Source organism: Homalodisca vitripennis, chromosome 7 (genome assembly GCF_021130785.1).
Source record: "Homalodisca vitripennis isolate AUS2020 chromosome 7, UT_GWSS_2.1, whole genome shotgun sequence".
In the NCBI taxonomy this organism is placed as follows: domain Eukaryota; kingdom Metazoa; phylum Arthropoda; class Insecta; order Hemiptera; family Cicadellidae; genus Homalodisca; species Homalodisca vitripennis.
The window spans coordinates 37,393,606-37,415,830 of record NC_060213.1 but is presented as its reverse complement, the minus strand read 5'-3'; the positions used below and the strand labels follow the sequence as shown (position 1 = coordinate 37,415,830).

At 34.5% G+C, this 22,225-nt stretch overlaps 1 protein-coding gene across 1 annotated transcript; it reads right to left on the bottom strand.

Annotated features, from left to right (window-relative positions):
• Positions 1–19,795: 19,795 nt before the first annotated feature.
• LOC124366682 (BICD family-like cargo adapter 1) lies at positions 19,796–20,410 on the bottom strand. Its single transcript, XM_046823282.1, has one exon. It carries the CDS (start codon positions 20,408–20,410, stop codon positions 19,796–19,798), a length of 615 nt encoding a protein of 204 aa, XP_046679238.1.
• Between the last annotated feature and the right edge of the window lie 1,815 nt (positions 20,411–22,225).

Below are 22,225 nucleotides of genomic sequence, written 5' to 3'. Positions count from 1 at the left end.
TTGAGCAAGGTTTATGATTGCCTTGACCAAGGTCTGACTGTGAGAAAGTTGAGCTCTGTGGGAATCATAGATACTGCTGAGGAGATTTGTGAACTACTTTTACGGTTGTGCTCAAGTGGTGGAGCTGAAGCAATTAAAGAATAGACTAACAAAAACTACTGGGTTATCATTCCAGGAAGATAAATAGAGGTGTTCCTCAGGGTTTATTATTGGGTCTAGTGCTGTTTTTGCTATACACTGAAGATATTAGGAAGTACATGCAGGCCATTTGTCATCCCATTGTGTATACCTATGACACTGTTCTCATCACCAACAACAAATCAGATGAAACATTGGAGATATCTACTTACACTGTTATGAATATGGTACATGTGAATATTACATAAACAATGACCTTGTCCTCAATGAAGAAAATCAAGCCAACTCCCAGTGAGGCATCTCAAAAAGTAAATATCCGGACTACCCAGCTTACAAACTGTTACATATATTAAACGCTTGTGTCGGATCTTGGATGAACGACTCATCTGGATGGCCACCTTAACTCCCTATGCCAGAAGTTTTAGATCTTCATTCCTTGCTCTGAAGATTCAAGGCATTATGATTCAAGTTATATACAACAATTGTCTAGCAAGACAAGAATGTGCTGGATATCTTAAGTTACTAATTTGGTTACGTGATAACTGCAGAATTTCTGAAAATATTTTAAATATTGAAGATCTAAAATCTAAAATTAAAGAGATATCTAACAGCGAAGAGTTTACCGTAGATGAATCTTTGACTCTGGCTGCTGAACTGGAAATGCCCTATTAAATGAGAACAACCTGCTAAAGCAGCAGCTACATGATGTGAAACAAGAAAAATATAAAAAATTAACTCCAACTAGAAGACAAACTTCAACTGATGGATGAGATAGTTAATGATCTTCATGTCTTCATGTGAAAAATCAAGACATCCTCTATGAAATTTTGTTCTTACAAAGCAAGCTCGAGAACAAACTTGTATTGGAGAGTGCACTTATAGAAGAGGCTGAGAATGATAGAATGACTGAATGAATAAAAGACCAATTCTCAAAACAGTTCTTTAAGAAATAAAATTCAGGAGCTAGAGGCTAAGGTAACTGACAAAAACAAGGAGTCTGATGAGCTAAAAATAAATCTTAGAGTACAAGATGAAGAAATAAAGTATCTAAACTCCCTTTCTAAAGCTTCACAGCTCCAGTACAAGAAACCTGGTGTAGAATATGAGAGCATTATCAAAACTTTCACTGAAACGTTTTTAGACAGTTTCAGATTCCATTTAACTCTAGACTGCCCTCCACAATTGAATTCAACAACCACAATCAAAAACTGAACATCCCCTCTTCACACCTCAAGACAACCATAGCAATTCGAAGAAATTTCAACAATGACAATCTCTTCTTCTTAAAAAATTTTCTTTCAATCCAGGTTGGAAAAGAGTGTACTAAACAGTGGAAGCTGAGTCAGCTTACTCTAGCTTTATCTTAACCCTGGTGTCAGCCCTCAACATAGCTTGTCCACTGATGAGATCAAGGTATAAGTTAATAAATCAAGAACATTTTCATCCTGATGCAGATAATCTAAAGAAACCTTTCTTTAAAGCACAAGCAAGATTTATCTTAAGCAACGATAAAGAGGACAAAATCGGTACTAATATTAAAAAGTAAATGTATGACCTCAAGCTTAAAGAATTACACAAGAATTCCACCAAGGCTCATATTGACAGAGCTTTTAACAAAATCAAAGCCATTTGGCAAACAATTAACAGTGTGTGATCTTCAAAAAAAAGTCTTCATTCACCCTGGCATATCAAACATGGAAAAGATACAGTGGATGTCATACACAAAATAGCAGACATCTTTAATGAGTACTTTATCAATATCACTGATGAGACCCTAAGAATAAATAACTCCCAATCAAATAATACACCACAATTAAAATTTCCCGACAATCTGTTAAGTCACCTACTACATTTTCACATAATGTTGAAGAAGTTCTTTAGAAGAAATTCTCAAGACCATTCAACAATTACAACTTTCTAATTCAGCTGGAATTGATGAAATATTATCCAAAATCCTTGCATTCTGTGAATATTAACATTACCACCTCTTAGCTGATACAATCAATAAATCACTGGATCAGGATATATCCATCAAAGCTGAAAATATCTAAAGTGTATCCTCTCCTTAAGCAAGGAAACAGACATGAAGTGCAAAACTTTAGACCAATCTCTTTGGTGCCTTCTCTTTCCAAAATAATTGAGAAGATAGTGTTTTCTAGACTGCTACACCACCTTACCAATAATAATCTACAGCATGGCTTCCTGGCTGGGAGATCAACAATAACTGCTTTGACTAACTTGGTTGACTGGACAGTTGACAATATTGATGCCAGAAACACATTTAAAAGTGTTTTATTTCTCAATCTAAGTAAACTTTTTGATCGCTTATACCATAGATTAATTGTGACAAAGCAGAGTTCTTTAGATATAAAGAATGTAGCACTAAAATGGTTTGACGATTATTTAAGTGAACATCTACAAATTTTTGTATTAAACCAATATCCAAATGGGTAGTGACAGGAAGGGAAATCAGCTCCACTGACAATTAGATGGGGAGTCCCTAAGAGATCAGTGATGGGCCCGGTGTTGGTTTTGTTGTTTACAGCAGATCTTCTACCTCAAATCAAACCAAATAGCTATCCAATTATGTAGCCTATGCTGACAATACAGTGCTGATGACTGCTAATAAGCCTATTGAACAACTTGAGATCAACACATTCATCTCATTCAGTGTGGCCCAGCAGTACTATAGTCAGAATGTCCTAGTGTTCAACGAAAATAAAATAAACTGCTTGTGCTGGAAAGGCTCAAGAATGATATCGGTAGTAACCCTACAAATCTATAAGTATTCAGCTGTACAAAACACCTTGAAGTATTGCTGGATGATCACTTGTCCTGGAATTTCCATGTTAACAAACTAAGTGCCCAGCTCAACACAGCCATTTTTGCACTAAAAAGAATGAAGACCATTAGTAATGATGAAGCAACTAAATCATCTTTTTATGCTCTGTTTGAGTCATGTGTGAGATATGGGAAAACTTTGTGGGGCTCATCATGTGACAACCTTCAACGGATTATGATCCTTCAAACAAAACCTGTTAGGATTATGGCCAATTTGAAGCCATGTGACACCTGTTGAGAGGCTTTCAAGAATTTTAAAATCATGGTACTGGCTTCTTTATACATCCTGCATACCTCAAGACTTAACTTTCCAAAAAATAAGGTCATCCACGGACGAAACACCTGACAAGATATTGACTTCTACCTACCAACTCACAGGACAACTCTGTTTGAGAAGAAGTCTAGATATGTTGGAGCAAGACTCTTCAATGCACTTCCTACAGAGCTAAAATTACAAAACACCAAGAAGTTGAAAACTCTCTGCAGCACTGGTTCATAGATAAATCCATCTACTGCATCAGTGAGTTCCTCACCTGTGCAAGTGGTCAAGCTCAATACTAAATACATTATATGTACTTTTACCAAGATTTCTTAAAATGTACAAACACTAACACTTTCACATACTTTTATAACACAAACTTTCTTTTGACTTTTGTTCTATTCTCCAAGAATATGTTCAATAACAAATCTGAATTTGAATCTACAAGTAACAAAAATAGTAAAAGTACTAAAACATTGAGCATGCGAAAAACTTTGGATTGAGTAACAATACTTATTTTAGACATAAACAAAATTTGTTTATTTACATTTCCGTATGGATTCACATTAACTATATTGAATCACATTCTTTATTATACCGGGTGTCGTAAATGTCCCCTCCCCCCAATTAACTTTTTTATGAATAGAGATGAAGTGATTTACTTTGAGGGATGTTAATATGACAAACTGAGGAGTTTTTTTATGTATGAACATTTTTTACCCCGACAAAAATGGGGTATTTTGGGGGTAAGACAAAATTTTTCAAATAGGAACCACTAGCAAGTGACACCTTAATTTAAAGGTATTATAAAAAGAAGAAAAGTCTCTAATGTTACTTTATCAAATTTGGTGGCCAATTAAAGTTTGGATTGTTTTATAAAACCCCCACGATTTAAGTTACTTTAAAGTTATTGTAAGGCAGATAAAACATTCACTCACTATTAATTTTGAGAACTTTCGACAGCAAATCATAAAACAAGTTATTACAAGAATCATCAAACATCAACAACCATGAATAACATAGCATTTATTAGGTTTTTTTTTTGTCTGACTGAAGCACAGAAGTCCTGGACATACCAATGGCTGGTTTTGCCCATGTTATCTCTTATTGGTTACCAGGAGACATAGTAACTGGACTGAATGTTTCTTTAGTATAAAAGGTGTCACTTGCTAGGGATTGCTATTTAAAAATATTGACTCACCCCCAAAATACCGCATTTTGGGGAGGAGCCAAAATTTTCATACATCAAAAAACTTTTTAGTTAGTCATATAAACATCCCCCAAATTAAGTCACTCCATCTCTATTCATAAGAAAGTTAATAGGGGAAGGAGGGGGTTCTTTTACACACCCGGTATAATTGGACAATTTAATTTCATTGCAGCAACATTCTAATTAAGTAATTAGCAAAATTTTTGCAAATCCTAATTACTCTTCAAGCGCATTTTAAAGTATATATTCATTTACAGCATTTATACCAAGTTTCGGTGTTAATGTACCAAACCATTATAATACATAGATTTGGATTAAAATGTTTTCAATTTTAGTGACTGAACTTCGTTAAATAACCCCAATTTTATTCAATTATTTAGTACTACTTATAATACAAAAATATACAAACAAATCGTACAACTTAATATTTTTCTGGTACGACCTGCCCAGTCCTCCCAAAAGCTTAGTGAACCGTTCCTGTTTTGTTCTATTATTCATTATTTAATTACTGCTGTATAAATATTCTATTGCTTTAACTGTTTTAGAATTTTTATGAATTGTATATTATACTGATGTATTTAATTTAATTTCTTTTAGAGGGAAAAGAAAGAACATGAACTCTTTCAGTTTTAAATTTTATTTGCTTTAGCATATTGAATGCAAATATGGGCTTGTTTTAATATTTCTTGATTACATATTTTTATCCACCTCGTCAATTTTTGTGATACACAATATTCATTTTTTGTCTACGAGTAATAAATAAGCTATGAAATGTGTACAAAACTCACTCAAAACACAACATAATTGTAGCTGTGGTGTGTTGAAATCTGTATGAACGTCAACTCACTATCAGTTACTCCTAAAACTTTTCATAATTTATGTTTAAACTGAAACAAATCTCTTCGTTTCTACAGTTATTAAAATGTACAAATTAAAAGTACAGTAATGCCTTTCATGTCCTCACGAACTCATTCAAACAAGGCTGATCGCAGTGTATACAATTTTAAAATTTATATCAGTACTGATTTGTATATTTTTAACATTTAGTAATATGTATAAACTAGCAATAAGAATATTGAATTAATTTGGATTTAAATTGTATAAATTCAATGAGAAAGTCATTTATCTTCAGTGTGCTACCTTTGGCTTTAGTTGTTTTTATTCAATAATACACTTTATTTGTTACGTTTGATAGTGAACTTAAAAGTTTTATTAAGAGGACATTTTACACAATAAATTATTGATATTTATATGTTTATGGTATCCAGAATCTTTTTAATCAAGACCAACAAAATAAAGTATTATATACACATTTATACAGAAAATTAATGATTCTGGCCATTTTGGAAAACTCCCTATAAGCTACACATACATTCCCATAACTTACTTCAGGGGAAAATGTACAAACTACAAAAACATCTTGTTTTATATAAATAAATTGCCATGTACATTTTGGATTGGGTAAGATGTCCAAAACAATTTCCAACATTGACCAATTGTTCTATTCTATTCTTTTCTATTAATTTAATCTAAAATAATAGATGAAATTATTACAACAAATGTTAAAAACTGTTGTATTTCTAATTTCTTAAAGTTGAATAAGGTTATTAAAATTATTTCAATTAATTATTAAGTTTCAATTACAATACCTGTTTATTTCTTTAGTTCAAACATATCCTCTTGAATATTTATAAGTATTTGTGAAAATTTTCATTATTTATCAAGATGAAAACTAAAAAAAAAATATCACTTGAATTTTTTTTCAAGTTGTTCATATAATCATTTTAGATTTCACCTTGCAACACTATTTTGCGTGAAAACTTCATGGTGCTTTTGGAAATGGATGTTATATGCATGATTGTTTTCTTACTTTGTGAAATCAACAAGTAACTTAAGGCTACCTGTTGTTTTCTTTTTGAAACTAAAGTGCATTTTGGTTTTTGATTGTCTTCTAAACACCTGTTCTGTTCACCACATTTCATACGGATCACACACCACTCCTTGTGACTACTTTCACCATAGTTTGTTAAGCGTAATCGGTTATTTACATAAGTTTACAAAGCTGTCAGACTGTGATAGCTAACATGTTGATTTTGAAGTTAATTTTGTATAAAATGATAACTATTAATTGTGTACATTACTTTTAATATACCATATGAATGAGATCTCTCCATAAAACTATCAGTAAATCTCTGTTAAACTTTATAATTTTAGATTTATTATGTGTTACTAAAAACCTAAATGTAATTTAAGAACTGGTATCTACTTTATTTCCCGGTGTTAAGTATAAACATTTTCAAATCTGGACTATATATATACATGTAAACTACTAGATACTGTTCTCAAATTGCATGCTTAAATGCGCTTAGTCAGACTCAAGCTACCATCCTTTCCAATAGTGACATATATCGAATAATATTTCGGAGGGGGCTGGGTGGTTTTGGAATTGTTGAGCCTTAGGACCTCATAAATGTGTTCTTGAATGCTTAAAACAAACTACGATGTGCAATTTTAATGTTTGCCTTTCAAAATGTCGGGAGTTTGTAGCTCCCTGAACCCCCCATTATATACACCCATTTTTTCCAGGATGATCAGCTGTCTCCACTGTCTAAGCATGGGGTTGTTCTAATCTGTCTCACCTTCTCTCTATATATTTATTCCCATTAATTGATATGTTTTTAGCAAAATCTAATCTGTTTTTATCACTTACTAGCTGATACCCACAGCTTCACATGCAATTCTCAAAATTGAAGTTGATAATAATATGATTATAATATTTAGTAAAAGCACTTATGATGTAATATGATGGAATCCTATGAAATTTTTGAAGCCTAAATAGGCATAATTTAGGTAGTACATATTATTTAAAGTGTTCATACTTATGAGTATTAGAGTTTAACATGACTCTTATATCATGTTTTGCATGTTTAAGAGCATTCCTTGATTGAATTAGTTATATTTTCAACACCACCGCTGATTCTGCCTTGTCCTTGATTATAGCCTCGATTAAAAATACAAATACATAGGTCTTGGAAACCTACTTTGGTCAAAAAGCTAATATTCTGCCTCTTGTAATCTACTTAAGATCTTAGGTATTTCCATGCTATAGTTCAGTTTGCTTTTTTGTCCTGACCAAGAAAGTATATAGATATGTAGGTCTCAGAAATCTACTTTTGTCAAAAAGGGTCTACTTATGTCACTTACAATCTTCTTTCAGTCTAAGATATTTGTAGTGCCATAGTTGAGTTTGCCTTATTGTCCCGATGAAGAAAATATACTTACATATAATATACACACTGAGAAGCCTACTGTTATGATCACTGGGGAAATCATACCTACTTCCTATCTAATTCTAGTACAAGGGGAAAATTCTTATTAAGTTCATGCAACTTTCAAAAATACGAAGATTTTGCGTTGTGAAGTCTTGTTTTTCGGAATTCAGTCTGTGAAATAAAGGATCTTTGAAGCATGTTAGTGTTTATTTCTCTGTTTTTCCTTCTTGCCACTGTTAAAATGCCAAACTGCAATGTCAAAGAGGCCAAAAAGTCTCGAGTACCGCACATGAAAATATTCACAGCTTTATTCATAAGGTGTAGACAATAGACAATAGACAATAGACAAATTCTTTATTAACATAACATCAAGAAATGCAATGGTGTCAATGTTATATAGGTTTTTTTCCTTCAGTGGATGTGTTCATCATTCTTCCTCCATTCCAGGAACTCATCACTGGAGTAAAATGGTCGGCTCGATGAGCCAGTTGGTCAGGGCTGTCTTCAACTTCTTCACGTTCAGCATCTTTAGCTCTTCTGGTAGGAGGTTAAAAAGTTTCCTCCCCATGTAGGATGGTTTCCTCTCATATGATGCAGTGTGATGTAGAGGGAGGCGAAAGTTTGATGCATGACGAGTGTTTTGTATGTGTGTATATCAAGGCCTCGTTGAAGCTGTTCGATCGTTTCATACAATATGACTTCTTTTATGTATAGGCCGATGATTGTTAACACATTTGTAGTTTTGAAGACCTTTCTGCAGCTCTCCCTTGGGCCAAGGCTGACCATAATCCTGATTGCTCCTCTTCTGGAGAAGTAGAATTCGATTAAGGTTTCCTGCTGTTGTGCCTCCCCAAACTGCAAGGTCATATCGTAAGTGCATGCATGGTAGGGCAGTTTTCGTTGTGGCATTGTCACTGACGAGGTTTACTCTTTTTAAAATGTACAAGCAGGAGTTCAATTTTTTGGAGAGTGTGTCAACGTGATTGTTCCAGGATAGTGCATTGTCGATAGTCATTCCTAGGAATTTGGTCTGGCTTTCCATTGATACTTCTGGTAGTTCTGGGACTTCCTCCTGTCTTCTCCCAAAAGCTAATTGTTTGGTTTTTTTCAGCGTTTACAACTAAGTCGTTTTCATGACAGTATTGATATGTCTTATTCAGTGCAATTTAAGAGTTGATGGCCACATTGTTTTGGTGATAAGAATAAGAATAAGAATCATTTATTTCCATTGATCTGTTTACAGAAATAGGACAAGTCATTTTAAAATTACATACATTGTTAGAGCTAAAAATTACATTAACACAAAAGTGTTGTAAAAAGTTCACATGAAATTTAAGTAAAGTAGCAATAAATAAAAGTAATTATAGTTAGTTATAAACTAAAACCTAAACATTAATATGGCAATTTCATGAATTCCTCAATGCTGTAAAAAGGATTTTTCACTAGCCAATCATATAACTTTTTTTTTTAATATTTTAAAGGAAACAAGTCTCGCATCATCAGGCAGCTTATTAAAAAAAATTTATAAAATTTAATTTAAACGAGCTTTTAGTTTTAGCTAGTCTGTGAGGCAATATATCAATCTTATTCCTTCCCCTAGTGTTGTATTGATGGATCTCCTGTCTTGTATGAAAAAGATTCAAATTAGATTTTGTATACAATAAAACTTGAAAAATATAAAGATTTACTATTGTGGGAATTTGAAATTGTACAAAAAGAGGTTTGCAGTGTTCAAGTGGGGTTGGCTCCTCCAATATTACGAACAGCCTTTTTCTGTAGCACAAGAATGTCAATGACATGTGAAGAATGACCCCATACAAGTAGACCCAAACAATATGTGCGACTGAAAAAGCCCAAAATAATGCCAATCTTAAATACTCTGGACTAACAAAAACTTTTGAGTTTCCAAAGTAAGTAATTTACTCTAGAGATTTTTGTTACAGACAGTATCTATATGAGTTGACCAGTTTAATTTTGAGTCTAACATTAATTCCTAGGAGCTTGACCGATACCAAATTGATTTCCTGTTTGAGGCTTAAAGTAATACACTGTGTTTTATCCAAATTGCATGCTAGCTTATTTGCTGCAAACCATTCATAAGCCCTTTTTCTCAGATTGTTGGGTAATTTGTGCCAAACAGTCCTAAATTACGATGACTAGAAAGTAAGGTGGTATCATCAGCGTAAATCACTGAATGAGTATTGAGGTTTTTAGGAAGATCATTAATATAAACAATAAAGAAAAAAGGCCCCAAGAATAGAAACCCTGTGGAACACCAGTTTCCACGGTTTTCATTTGAGAGCATTTTATTCCTGACACATACATATTGCAATCTATTGGAAAGATATGACTTAATAAATCTTAAAGCACAATCACTAACACCGTAAAATGCAAGCTTATCAAGAAGAACATCAACAAGGACACTGTCAAATGCTTTTACTGAGGTCACATAAAACTAATGAAGAGGAATCCTTTTTTTTCAAAAAGCCTCTAGGGTTATGATCAATTATGTTTATATACAGCCGAAGTTGTAGATCTTCCCTGGCGGAAGCCATATTGACTATTTGAAATTAAATTATGAAACTCAAAATAGCCATTCAGCTGGTTGTACATAATTGATTCAAAAATTTTAGAAAATATAGGGACAATTGAGATATTGGACGATAGTTATGTACACAATTTTTTGTCACCTTTCTTAAACACTGGAGTAACTTTTGACACCTTTAGTAAAGGTGAAAAAAATCCCTCATTCATGCAGTTATTTTAAAATTATCGCTAGGGGTTCACTTATAAATTCAATAGTACTTTTAATAATGAAATTCGACAACCAATAATAGTCCATAGCTTTTGAATTTGAGAATTTTGACACAGCCTTATTATAACATCCTCGGCGCTGTAACTGTTAGCCAAACAAATGAATTTTTGATCAATCATTCGTTCTCCCACCCCAGAAAGTAATCAGGACTATGGTGGCTGGGGGAATTCCTTCACTAAGCTCTTTAATTGAGTTTTATGAAAATACTGGTTGAATTCCTCAGGATCCAAATTTACATCTTGACTGTGTGTATGGTGAGTGTTCATTACTAATCACCTTCCAAGCAGCCCTGCATTGGTTAGGAGCTTTACTAATATACTGCTCAACCTGCAACTTTTCTTGCTAGTGTTAATTCATTCCTATACCTTTTTTTATGTTGAATATATACATTATAAGCTGCCCTGAGTTTGCTCTGACCCCCTTAAATTCAAACTTTTATAAATTGTGAATAATGCAAGCATTTCATTTCTTGTTTTGGCTAATTCCAGTGTAATACCACATGACAAGTTTAGTGTTATTAGACCGTGATTTTATTGAGGTTTTTAACTAAGGGTGAGCAATAGTGCCATAAGTCAACAATTTTTTTTTTTTAAAAACTATTAAAAAGTGTTTTAATATCAATTTTTATTTTGTTTAAAATCATCTATCATGTCCAAATTTTCTTTCTTTAAATAATAAATAAACTGATCCAGACTTTCATCACTGTGCCTTCTAATAAAAACCATTACTAGCTTGCAACATGTTTTGATTGTTCTGTAAGTGCTTTGTGGAAAACATTTTTAAAAAAGGGGTACATGGTCTGCAAGACAATGTTCACCAAGTGTAGTAGTAAATAGCTTTTTATTAAAATTAACAATAATATTGTCAATGCAGGAATTAAAACGTGTAGGTTGATTATTTGTAATAAAAAGATTAAAATGATCTGAGAATGTTACTAAATTTAGAAAAATCCAAATTACCATTATCACTATTACCCATTTCAATATGACTCGGAGACTAGAAGTGTCGTATCATCAACGTACATTAGGGGAGTACAGTGCATTCCTAGATAATTGTGGCATGTCATTTGTCAGGAGAATGAATAGGACTGGTCCCAATACCAACCTCTGAGGTACACCCCTTGTAATGGGTAAAGGGTCGGATCTTACTTCTTGGCGTATGTTTTTTTGTGTGTCTTGAATCTCAACAACCTGACTTCTTCTTCCTTCCAAATAACTCTTGAACCATGCGTAGGCTTGGCCTTTCACACCAAGCTGTTCAAGTTTGTTGAGGATCAGTTCATGTCCCAAGCAATCAAAAGCTTTGCTGAAATCCAGCATAATTTCAGTAACCAGATTTTTTTCTTCCAAGCTATCAATGATGATGAATTCCGCAAGTTTGATTATGGCAGATGTTGTGGATCTTCCCTTGATGAAGCCATGTTGGCCTTTCTGTTAACAGTCTGTTATGTTTCACAGTGGCCCATTAGTCTTTTTAAAACTATTTTCTCAATTACTTTGGAGAAGGTTGAGATTAATGATATGGGTCTGTAGTTTTTGGCTTCAGTCTGGTTTCCACCTTTTTTTAGCTTGGGGTATACTTTACTTTGTTTTAAGTGCGGCTGGAAATTGGCCATGAGCGAGTGATAAGTTTGTTACTTTGACTACTGGTGGAGTTAAAAGCTTTCTTACAGTGTTTCAGCATCTTTGCTGAAATTTCATCTAATCCTGACGAGGTTTTGGGTTTAAGATTATCGATGATCTCTTCAATATCTTGTTCATTAGTGAAAGGTAGCTGTGTTAAATCATTACCTGAGGTTTGTGGAAGGTGCAGGTTGTTTTGTGACTTTTGGCTGGATTTTTAGGGTGATTTCTGCAATATTGGTGAAAAAAAAAACTGGTTTAAAGTGATTAGCAATTGTGTGGGGGTTAGTGACGATTTCCTGTCTTATAGCAATTTGTGGTTGTGTTATTTTTGGTTGATTGTTCTTCCTCTCACTATTTATGACCTGCCACAATGCCTTTGATTTATTTGCAGCATTTGCTATGTGATCAGCTGATGCTTGGCGCTTTACTGATTTCAGCCTCATATCATAATCTTTCTTTGCCTTGCTCATTTCATTTTTATCTGATAGCGCTTCAGTGAGTTCATATTTTTGAAGACATTGTAAATAGGCAATTTTGTTTCTTTGTCAGCAAAAACCATCGCCTTCCTCCTCCTAGGGCGGACATTTTTTCTAGGGGCAAGTTTGAGTTCAGGTTGATTACCACTGTTGACAGAAGATTTTTGTATGCTGTTTCTGCTGAGTCTGTGTTGTGTATATTTTGCCAGTCTTCATTTTCCAACTGAACCTTTAGTAAGTCAAGGTTTTCTTTGGTTTAATATTCTGCGCATTGTAACTTTGTTGTTTTGGTAGAGTTGTTGTGTGTGTTATTTCACAGATTTGAGCTGAGTGGTCAGAAATTCCAGCATGGATCACGTTAGTAGTTTATTTCATCCATGACCATATTTGTACAGATAAAATCTATAGATGTCTTGGATGTTGGGGTAACTCGTGTTGGAGGGAGTGGTAGTCTAGTGATGTTGTGGCTGCTTAGGGTGTCATTAAGCATTTCATTCTCCCTGTCTTTTTTTCAGACTATTAACATTTATGTCTCCCATAACAAGAATCGGGTGATTCTCTGCCCTCGTTTCTTCAATTGTCGCTGAGAGTAAGGTTAAAAGCTTCTTCAAGTTGTTCTGCTGGGTTCTGTAGACACCTAAGATGTATAGCTGCCTTTTACCTAGCGATACTTTGATCATGCCCATCTCACATGTGGTGGGTTTTTAAAACAGTGTTGAAATAATATTTTCGATGCATTATATGATTTTATTTCGTCACTGGTGCAAGCTGGACTAAAAGTTACACATTAACTTTGTACTGTATTTGCTATCTCCACTACACTATTGATTAAGCACTATACAACTAAATTTTTATAAAATTTAAATGTAACAGATGTTTTAGCCTATTTGTCGAACTTCATCTGAAAGTGGCAACAGCTGTTTAGTGCTTTATTGTTAAATTTGGATTATAAAACATAAATAATACAATTTTTTCAGATAACAAAATTCCCAAATTATTCACAGATAACTTTTCTTATTTTTCTCTTCTTATAAACCTTCCTCAGATTGCAATGAATATTTTTCAAAAAGAATTATCCGAACTGGTCCAGCCGTTCTTGAGATTAGCGATTTTCAACATACGCAATTCATTTTTATTTATAAGGTGGAATTTACGGTTAAATTCCACATTTACCAGTTCAATTTAACTGACCAAATCAAAAACTTCTCTAAACCTGAATTGTTTAAACCTGTAAAGTTTGATTAAAGTAGCTTCAAATTGTTTCATTATTCTTTAGCTTTTCAACCAATAGTAAAATTTTAGAAAATTAAATTGAATTTTAAAAATCAATTTTTGAGTTTTTATAAGATTGAAAATTTTTAAATGTAATAAATTCGTATAGAGAAAAAAAATTATTAAACCTACTTGATGCAAAGTTTTGTACTTGCCAAAGTTCATTGTAAACGTAATAATAATGTGTTCCCCAAAATAATGCACACACGTGAAGGTTTTACGGGACACTTGCATCATGGAAACACATGTACTACGTTCGCTATGCTCAGCACAGCACTATTTCACAAAGTTTCTGGTAAATTCTCCTATGTAAAGCTTCAATATTAACTCATGTGTAAAACAAATTTCTTTCCAACATATTGTTTTATCATCCACTTCACGTGATAATATCCAGACCAAAGTAATTGTATTGCGCAAATTTTAACCTTTTTGCAAATTCCCTTCCTCATGTATTTGTTGTGTTTGTTCTCTATTGCCAGTGTATTTACTGTCAAAGTTCCACTTTGTACTGTAAACATAGTTTTTCAGAGTCCTGTTGGCCATTTAGGTTGGGTTTTCGTCAGAAATATTTACTCTAAAAGTCACCTTACTTTTGAGTTAACCCATTAATTTTTCTCTGTGTATTAAAAGGGATTAACATAAAAAATGCAATGTTTTACCATTTTTGTTTCCTGATCAAGGGCATTTTCTATTATTCTTAAAATAACAATTACTATTTCTTTACAATAGACTGAAGGTATCAATTCTATCAAAGATGCCATTTTATTTTTGCATCTTTGTCTGAACACAAGCTCAGCTACTTTTCTGTTGTATTGCTTGACAGTTGCAATTTCATGGTCTAGAGTTTAGTACATGGACAATAGAGTAGACCCAGTTCTAAAAATTGTATGTATCATTTATCTTTTTATTTTCAATTATGGTGGGGGGGGGGGGGGGTGGGGGGGGGGGGGGGTGGGGGGGGGGGGGGGTGGGGGGGGGGGGGGGTGGGGGGGGGGGGGGGTGGGGGGGGGGGGGGGTGTGACATCCACTTTACTACTGGATTACCAGATAATCATCATCAACGCTTACTGGGTTTTTTTGTCTTGTTTGAACATTTCTTGATATGGTACTGTTTTTAAGACACATCTTGTTCCTCTTTACTATGCGATATGTAGAGAGTGTGTGGGGCAATTGATTACAAATAACAGCTTTGCTAGGAAGGTTTGATTTAATGTGGATGTTGAGTTTAGCTCCCACCACTGCTACGTTATGTGTAGAAAAACTTGGTTGCTCCACATTTAGAGATTGTATCTAAAAACACAGTAGTGCAATAAGTTGTGCACCTGACGACACAATGAGAACACCACCATCTAGATTTGTTTGTAATCTAGGTGTCTCTGATGTCTAAAAGATATAAAGAGTTTATTTAGAGTTTTTTTTATCTATTCAGACTAACATGACACCAGATTCCAGAAGTCAAGTCTTTGACATTGTCTGATTGCAGATGCTACACTATGTGGAAGGTGAACTGGATCTAAACTCAACATCCAAATTGGTTATAGTCACTGTCAGGATAATTTATCTAAATGGATACATACCGAGTAAAGGGTTACACTCTGTTTACATCATCAATGTATCTAGCAAACCCTGGTGTATAATAAAATATTATGTAGCAAGTGCCCCAAACAACAGAACACTTGTCACAAAGCGTTTATACAAACACAGCACTCGTAAGTAGGTGTGCTGTAATCTTTGTTTGATGTTTTACGTAACTGTAATGGAATGGTTAAGTAACAAAGAATGGGTTATAGTTCCAACAAAGAATCAAAAATGTGGTTATAGTTCCAAATTGTTGATTCCGTAATCAATTCATTTTATAAGGCTAATTTATTAACTGATTTGGTCATTTTTCTCAAACACAAAACTTGGACTAATGTTAGTAATGAAAATAGATAGATGGTGATGAGTACCTGGCATATTTAAAATGTTGTGGAATGTCCTGTTACTTACACGGGCTTCTTATTTTAAATTGTCAAATGAAATATTGCCCTCTGTGAGACATAATTGGAAATGAATAGAAATCAAGAATTTTGGTTCATATTATTGGTTTTTTGTTTTCACTATCATGGATTTTCTATATATCAAAAGAAGGTAAAAATTTCAATGTCCATAATTTTATAAGTTTTATTTGAACATTTGGAAATAGACAAATCAAGAGCCTAATGCAAGCACTTTTATTACAAAAATAAAAGACAAACCCTCATTGTAAACGTTCATTCTCCACAAGTTATGAATATCAAGTTAATGTCTCTTGATGAAAGTTACAAATTTGCAATTGAAATTTGTCCTGTATTTATATTGAAGAATTACCTGCAATACTAAAAACTAGTATTTTAAAATTAAATTCAGCTTTCATTCAAAGGCTTAAATTGAATGTAAAGGCTCAAATCAAATCAAATCAAATCAAAACATCCTTTAATAACATGTTCATTGAGAACAGAAATGGTGTCAATTATACATAGTCATAATTCAAATCACATAGAGATACAAATTATACATTTGTAAATGAGTCAGTGAAATGTTTTAACAGATAAAGCGTTCTTTGGAATCGTTTTAGTCATGTTGAAGGAACTCGTTGATGGAGTAATATGGACGTTCGGCCAACCAGCTGTGAAGTCTTGATTTCAGCTTGCTTCCACTTCCTGTTCTTATGTCCCTTGGTAGACGGTTGAAGAATTTAGCACCTTTATATGTGGTTTTTTTCTCATATTGAGTGAGGCGATGTGCTGGGAGGTTGTAGAGGTTGGCATTACGTGTGCAGTAGGTGTGTAGATCCGATCCTCTCAAGAGATCTTCTCCATCCACGTACATCACAACTTCTTTGATGTAGAGTCCAACAATCGTTAAGATATTTAATGATTTAAATGCTTCCCTGCAGCTTGTCAAGTCGTTGCAGTCCGGCTAAAGTTCTGACTGCCTTTTTTTGAATGACCAGGATTTTCTCGATGTTTTCTGCAGAAGCTGCACCCCAGACGGCAAGGCCATACCTTAAGTGTGTTTCGAAGAGTGCAAAATATGCAGTTCTTGCTGTTGCTAGGTCACTAATGGCCTTAATTTGTTTATTTGCATAGACACTAGTGTTTAATTTTTTACAAAGATTTTCTATGCGTGGGGTCCAGCATAACATGTTGTCTAGAGTTATGCCTAGAAATTTCACTTGGCTTTCCAAGGTGACGCCTGGTATCTGTGGTACATCTTCGTTTCGGTGCCCAAATCCAACTTGGTTAGTTTTTTGTAGGGTTGACGACCAGGTCATTGTTATGGCAGTACTGATAGGCCATGTTAAGAGCTATGTATGCGGTAACGGCTAATTTATCAGTTGTTTTGTCATTTAGTAGCAGTGTCGTATCATCCGCATACATGATGGTAAAACAGTGGTCCTGAAGAAGTTGGGGCATGTCATTAGTGAATAAAACGAAGAGGACTGGGCCCAGCACAGAGCCTTGAGGTACGCCACGGGTTACTGGCAATGTATTTGATTGCACATGTTTGGTAATGCCATTTTCTGTGTGCTTGAGCTCCACCAGTTGGTGTCGTCCAGTTAGGTAGCTTTTGAACCAGTCTTTGGCTTTCCCTGATATGCCTAAGGCTTCCAGTTTTGTTATAATGAGGTCATGGCTCAAGCAGTCGAATGCCTTTGAAAAATCTAAAAAAAGTGCAGTAGAAAGTTTTCGCTGTTCGAGGTCGTCAATAACAGATTCTATGAGTTTAATCATGGCTGTTGTTGTTGACTTGCCCTTAATAAAGCCATGCTGTGCGTTTGTGAGGAGACAGTTTTCGTTGCAGTATGTCAGGAGTCTTTTAAGGACTATTCTTTCACATAGCTTTGAAAATGTTGATATTAGGGAGATCGGTCGATAGTTGCTAGCAGTGGCTGGGCAACCCTTTTTGTGTTTTGGATACACCTTGGAGATTTTCATTCCTGATGGAAAAAGTCCTTGATCAAACGATTTATTGAATATAACTACCAGTGGTGTGCTAAGTTCATTGATACAGTGCTTTAAAAGTTTTGGTGATATTTCATCATTGCCGGAAGAACTTTTTGGTTTGAGATGTTTTACTATTTCTTTAATTTCTTGGTCAGTAGTGTGAGGCAGGGTTGAGAATGTGTGATTTAATGTTTTTTGTGAATGGGCTATTGCATTTGATCTCTTTTTATTACTTTTTAAGGTTTCCTCCGCGATGCTGGTGAAGAATTTGTTTAGGTGGTCTGCAATTTTTCCTGCATCTCGGACTATTTCACCTTCTATTTGGAGATTTATTTCATGTGACTGTTTTTTCTTGACTCTTACATTGTTTATAACATCCCAAACAGCCTTGGACTTGTTGTCAGAATCATTAATGTAATTTTTAGATGCCTCCTTTCTTAATGACTTAAGCCTCAAGTCATATGTTTTTTTCACTTCAGCGGCTTGTCTCTTGTCGTTAGGGTCTCCTGTTACTTCATAATGATTTAGAGCTTTTAGGTAACTGTTTTTTTAGTTTTAAAGCATCTGCATCTGCGAATTGTTTGGGTTTCAGTCTGTGTTTTTGCCTTTTCTTTATTTTAGGGCAGGCCGTGTTGAAGGATAGGGACAGTTTAGCGCTAAAAATATTATATGCTTCTTCTGCTGTCGGGGCATAGATGACAGGTTGCCAGTCCTCTTCTTGAAGTAAAGCTTTCAACGTGTCAAGATTTCGTCGTTTTAGGCATCGGTAAAGTATTTGTGGTCTTTGTTACACTTGCATCAACATCTGTCGAGTCAAGGTTAGTACAAATACAGTCTATGGATGTTTCAGAGTGAGCTGTTATTCTAGTAGGAGGTAAGTCCACCCTTGTCAAATTATGGAGAGCTAAAACTTCATTCAGTTTAATTGTCTTTATGTCAGGGTTGATGCTGTCAATGTTGATGTCACCCATAAGGATTAATGGTAAGTTCTCAGTTTTTGTTTCCTCAATTACTTGTGAGAGTATGTTTAACCCATCATCCAAGTTCCCCGCTGGTGATCTGTACACTCCCATTACATGAATAATTCTTCTGTCTACCTTGATCTTTATCAGCGCAAGTTCACATGCGATTTCTTCACAGTACTGGTGTATGTCAATGGATTCTGAATATTCTTGTAAGGTTTGATTAACATAGATAGCTACACCGCCTTGTTTGTGTGTTTTCCTGCTGAAATGAGCCTTTAAACTGTAGTTGGGAATGTGGCAACATCCTTCGATTTGTTCTTGCTTAAGGCCATGTTCTGTCAAGATTATAATTTCAGGATTGGTATCTTCTATTAGATGGAGGAGTCTGTCTATTTTATTAGAGACACCCTGGATATTTTGGTGAAGGATACTTAATCTGGTTTGTTTTGAGGCTGGCTTGTCTCTAAAAAATAGGTGGATGTGCTGGGATAGTTGACATTGTGTCCAGTAGACATGAAGTCTTTATTGGTATTGGAATGCAGGCTAGTTGGTTTATTAAAGGAGTGGTTTATTTTTGTGTAGAAATCAATGTGTTTCCTGAAAAAATCCTCCAGGTCTTCGTCAACGGGTCGTATTCGTGCAGTTATTGGGGGTTCTTTCCCGGTTCTTGAAGGACATGTTGACACGTATGGTTCTTTTATTTTTATTGGGGGGGGAGTTGTGATTGTCTTGGGGGTTTGGCCTTCAGTAAGGTTTTCTGCATGGGAAGTGGCGGCTTTCATCTTTTGCACTTGAAGGGAGACACTGAATTTGTTCTCTTCTTTCTTATTGACAACTGGTTTTCTTGCATTATTGTGGTATCTTTTATGTTTGTGTGAGGGGGTTTTTGAACGATACGTGCATTCCTCTGCATTTTTCGTAAGTGTTAGGTTCTTTATTATTGCTTCCAGACTTTTAAAACTTTTCTTCCATGGCATTATGGCTGTTTTTTAAGAGTCCGATTTCCAAGAGAACTGAGGGGAAGGTATTATTTGTTTGATAGTCAGGGGCCAATGTTTGAGTTCCTGTAGTCCTGAGCCTCCTGTCAGTTTTTTCAGGTGTATGTTGCTGCAGTGTCATAATTTTACTCTCTAATTCTTCAATCTTATTTTCATAGTCTTTAATAAGTTCGATCTGTTTTCCGTCATGGTCCTCAAAAATAGTTTGTGCTTCAACCACATACAGTTTTTCCTTGGTCAACTGTGCTTCGAGCTCGGATATCTTTTCTTGGAGCCTTTCCATATGTGCGACATACTTTCCTTCGCAGTTTTCTAACTCCTCTACTTTGGCTTCTAGACTATTCAGTTTGTCTTGGAGTCTACGATTTTCATTTTTTAAGTAGTTGTTTTCCTGGAGTAAAGCGGATCCGATTTTGGCGGCTACTATCAAGCTTTCCTCGCTACTCTGTGTGTCACATTCTGTCAGACTTTTTTCGAGTTCTTGGAGTGAGTTGCTTAAGGGGTTAAGTTCAGAGTTGTTGTTTATATGGGGTTTAGTTTGAGGGAGGTCCTGTGAGACAGACTCCGCCATTACTAGGGCTTCATTAAATTTTTTGTTTTTAAAATTGTTGGTTTTTTGTTTCCCATGTATGTGCTTGTATTCTGTGTATAGGCATATGTCATTTTGTCTGATAATGGCGGTGGTGTCTTCCCCAAAAAATGTACTGTGTATTTCATAGTTTTGTTGTTTTCTGTAATTTCTTTTATTTGTGCTGGCCAGTAGGGGTAACCTTTAATTTTGGCAAAGACTAAAGTGCCAACTTGATATAGAGAATTATTGTTTGTTGCCATCTTGATTAGAGGTGGGGCAGATTGATTAAATTCCAATAAATAAAGGTATTAAGGTCCTTCAGTAATTGGTGTGCTAAATCTTTTAATGTGTGAAATTAAATATTTGGTGTTTTAATATTCCGAAAAGAAATAACAACTAAACCTCTAATTGTGCCAAAATACTTTTTTAAATTTCCAATTATGTATCACAAAAGGAGAGTTTGCTGTTCAAATTTTCAGTTGAATACGCCCACTGGAGGACATCCTCCAATGTTTATAGACACCATAGCTAAAAATTTGTCTACTTTTTTGTTCCGTTTTTAAAAAATTGCTGATTATTCTTTACCTTGTAAAAGTAATATATTTGACAATGTAATTGTTTAGAGAAAGCTTTAAAGTTGAAAATGTGTCATTATTATTTTCATTCTACTCGTTGTATATTACTTTTCGATTTTATAATTACAATATAGGTTTTTTAATACTTTTGCAGAAACTTTTTTACAATATTCTACTAATTAGAGTTCCCATGAAAGAAACAAGTCTTTTAAGTAGGTTACCTACTCCATCTTTGATATGCGGACTTAATCAAACCAATAATTTGATGAACTAATATGACAGAAAATTTACTGTAATTAAAAGAATTTTATCAATGATCTAAGATTACATTTTACTGACTTTTATTCATTGTATCAATAAACTATAGATATTGAGTCCCATAATTTAACTAATTTAATCAATCAATTATTTCCATTAGACTAACTATTTAATATATGTATATATGTGCATGTTAGTTTTGTACTACATTGTTGTCAATGCTGTTCAACTCTTTCTAAAACCCTATATGTAACAAGTTTTATCCTGAATTAAGCCCAGAAATCTCGAAACTGTCACATTCTTTTATATATGATGAATATTTTGAAATATATAACTAGATTTTGTCTCTTTTTTGAGCATTATAATTATCCTTCATAGTATTTAAAGAGAGGAGATAGGAAACAGAATATGGAAGAGTGGAAAGTTTGTCAATATGGTGAAGAAGATTGTGTGGAGTTGGAACATTGGGAAAGAATCAAAAGTATTGATGTTTAAATCTTATTTTCAACCAAATTTAGTATATGGAGCAGAGACTTGGACGTGGACTAAAAATGATTTAAGCAGATTGCAAGCTGCAGAAATGAGATTTTTAAGAGGGATAGAGAAGACTACAAGAAGAGATAGAATAAGGAACGAAGTAACAAGAGAAAGATTGAAGGTAGTTTCACTGCAAGAGACAATGGAAAGAAGAAGAATACAGTGGATGGGCATGTGAAGAGGATGGGAGATAATAGAATGCCTAGAATAGCACTGGAGAAGGAGGAAAGAGGAAGAAGAAGACCAAGAGGAAGACCGAGAGGAAGATGGGAGGACCAAGTGTGGAAAGACATAGAGAGAAGGGGACTACAGAAAATACAGGTGGAGGAAGAGGAGACCTGGAATGATAGACAAAAGTGGAGGAGGCTGTGTACGACGACCCGTGATAACGGAAACGTCGGATGATGATGATGATGATGAGTATTTAAACAACTTCTATAATAGT